This window comes from Octopus bimaculoides, chromosome 28 (assembly GCF_001194135.2).
Source record: "Octopus bimaculoides isolate UCB-OBI-ISO-001 chromosome 28, ASM119413v2, whole genome shotgun sequence".
Classification (NCBI taxonomy): domain Eukaryota; kingdom Metazoa; phylum Mollusca; class Cephalopoda; order Octopoda; family Octopodidae; genus Octopus; species Octopus bimaculoides.
Window position 1 is genome coordinate 1,017,271 of NC_069008.1, and position 1,504 is coordinate 1,018,774.

The window sequence follows — 1,504 nt, forward strand, 5'->3', positions numbered from 1 at the left end:
GTGTGTAAGTGAATGCAGGGTATTGTAGTCAATTGTTTTTGTCTGTTTGTCTGTGTTTGCAAAATTACTGGAAAATGGCTGAACGGATTTTCGCCAAATTTGGCAGAAATACTCATTGGGGGAGCGTCTCAAACTCATTATTTTGGTTTGATTATCTTCAAAACTGGCAGAGTCGTGAATCAAAATGATTTTTTTGTTTTGTTTGTTACATATGCATAAGCAATAAGCAAGGGAAATAACTCTTGATGTAATTTTCTTGAAAAATGAATTCGTCCGAGTTTAATTTATTTTATCCTTGTGTGCGTGCAAAGTATGCATTGCCCCTTCGATACCTTTTTTTTATTATTATACCTGTGTTTGTTTTGATATCGATTTCAAATTTTGGCACAAGGCCAGCAAGTTCAGGGGAAGGATTAAGTTAATTACATCGACTCCAGTGTTCAACTGGTATCAAATCGAAGAGGATGAAAGATAAATTCAATCTTGGCAGCAGTTGATCTCAGAACATAAAGATCGATGGAATACTGCTAAGCATTTTACCTGGCATGCTAACGATTCGGCCGACTTGGCCACCTTATGTGTTTGTTTTGATATTAAGACTGAGAATATCAACCTTGTTTGTAAATAATTTTCGGTCCTGGGTCTGCACCCACTAAACAGATTTTGTTCTTGTAGTCATGTTATTTGTTTCTTGTTGCAGGTGGTCTCCAATATGGTTGGTCAATATCTCCATCATACAGCATCATAATCCAATATGTTTGCAGTGCTATCTTCATCATCATCTGTCTTGGTGCTTCTGGCGATTTCCAGCTGAAGGTATGTTCTCTGTTATAGGTTAGGTGTTCTTCATTTTAAAATTTGTCATCATCATCATCATCATCATCGTTTACTATTCTGTCCAAAAAGGGTTCATTCATGAGATGTGACAGCAAAGAAGAGCACACATTCACTCTCTGCACGCGATTAGACTTGGAAAGTTTGTGAGGAAACGATTGACCCAATTTTCTGACTTTTCTGATGGCACGTAGGTGACGATGAATGGTTGAATGACCAAATCCAAGCTACTCTGCTAGTTCTTTAACAGTTGCGATGGGATTTTGTCCCACTAGGGTTTGCAAGAGATCCTTGTTGTGCTTTACAGAGCTTCCAGGATAAGGCTCATCTTCTAGGCTGTAGTTTCCAGCTTAGAATTTCTGAAACCACCGTTGACACTGGCTTACACTTATTGTCTGATCCCCATATACCACATTAATATTCTTCACACTTTCCATTTCGTTGTTGCCTTTATTGAACTCATAAAGCAAAATATGTTGAATATGCTCCTTTGTCACTTCCATTACAGCTTTGAAAATATAACTGTTAGAATCGAACTGCACTCTTCAAAACTTGCACTAAGAATAAGGGCAAGGTAAAATTACTACCTGCTTTTATAGCAAGATGATGCAGGTAGTTTATCCCATCATCCTCTGACTTTTAGTTCATGCAATTTAAAAAACTCCATTAT

At 37.4% G+C, this 1,504-nt stretch overlaps 1 protein-coding gene across 1 annotated transcript in view; it reads left to right on the plus strand.

Annotated features, from left to right (window-relative positions):
- LOC106878452 (uncharacterized) overlaps positions 1–1,504 on the plus strand; it is a 52,170-nt gene that overhangs the window by 27,597 nt on the left and 23,069 nt on the right. Inside the window, exon 12 of the mRNA XM_014927665.2 lies at positions 701–816. Coding sequence (XP_014783151.1) covers positions 701–816 — 116 coding nt within the window. The remainder of the gene's footprint in view (positions 1–700; positions 817–1,504) is intronic.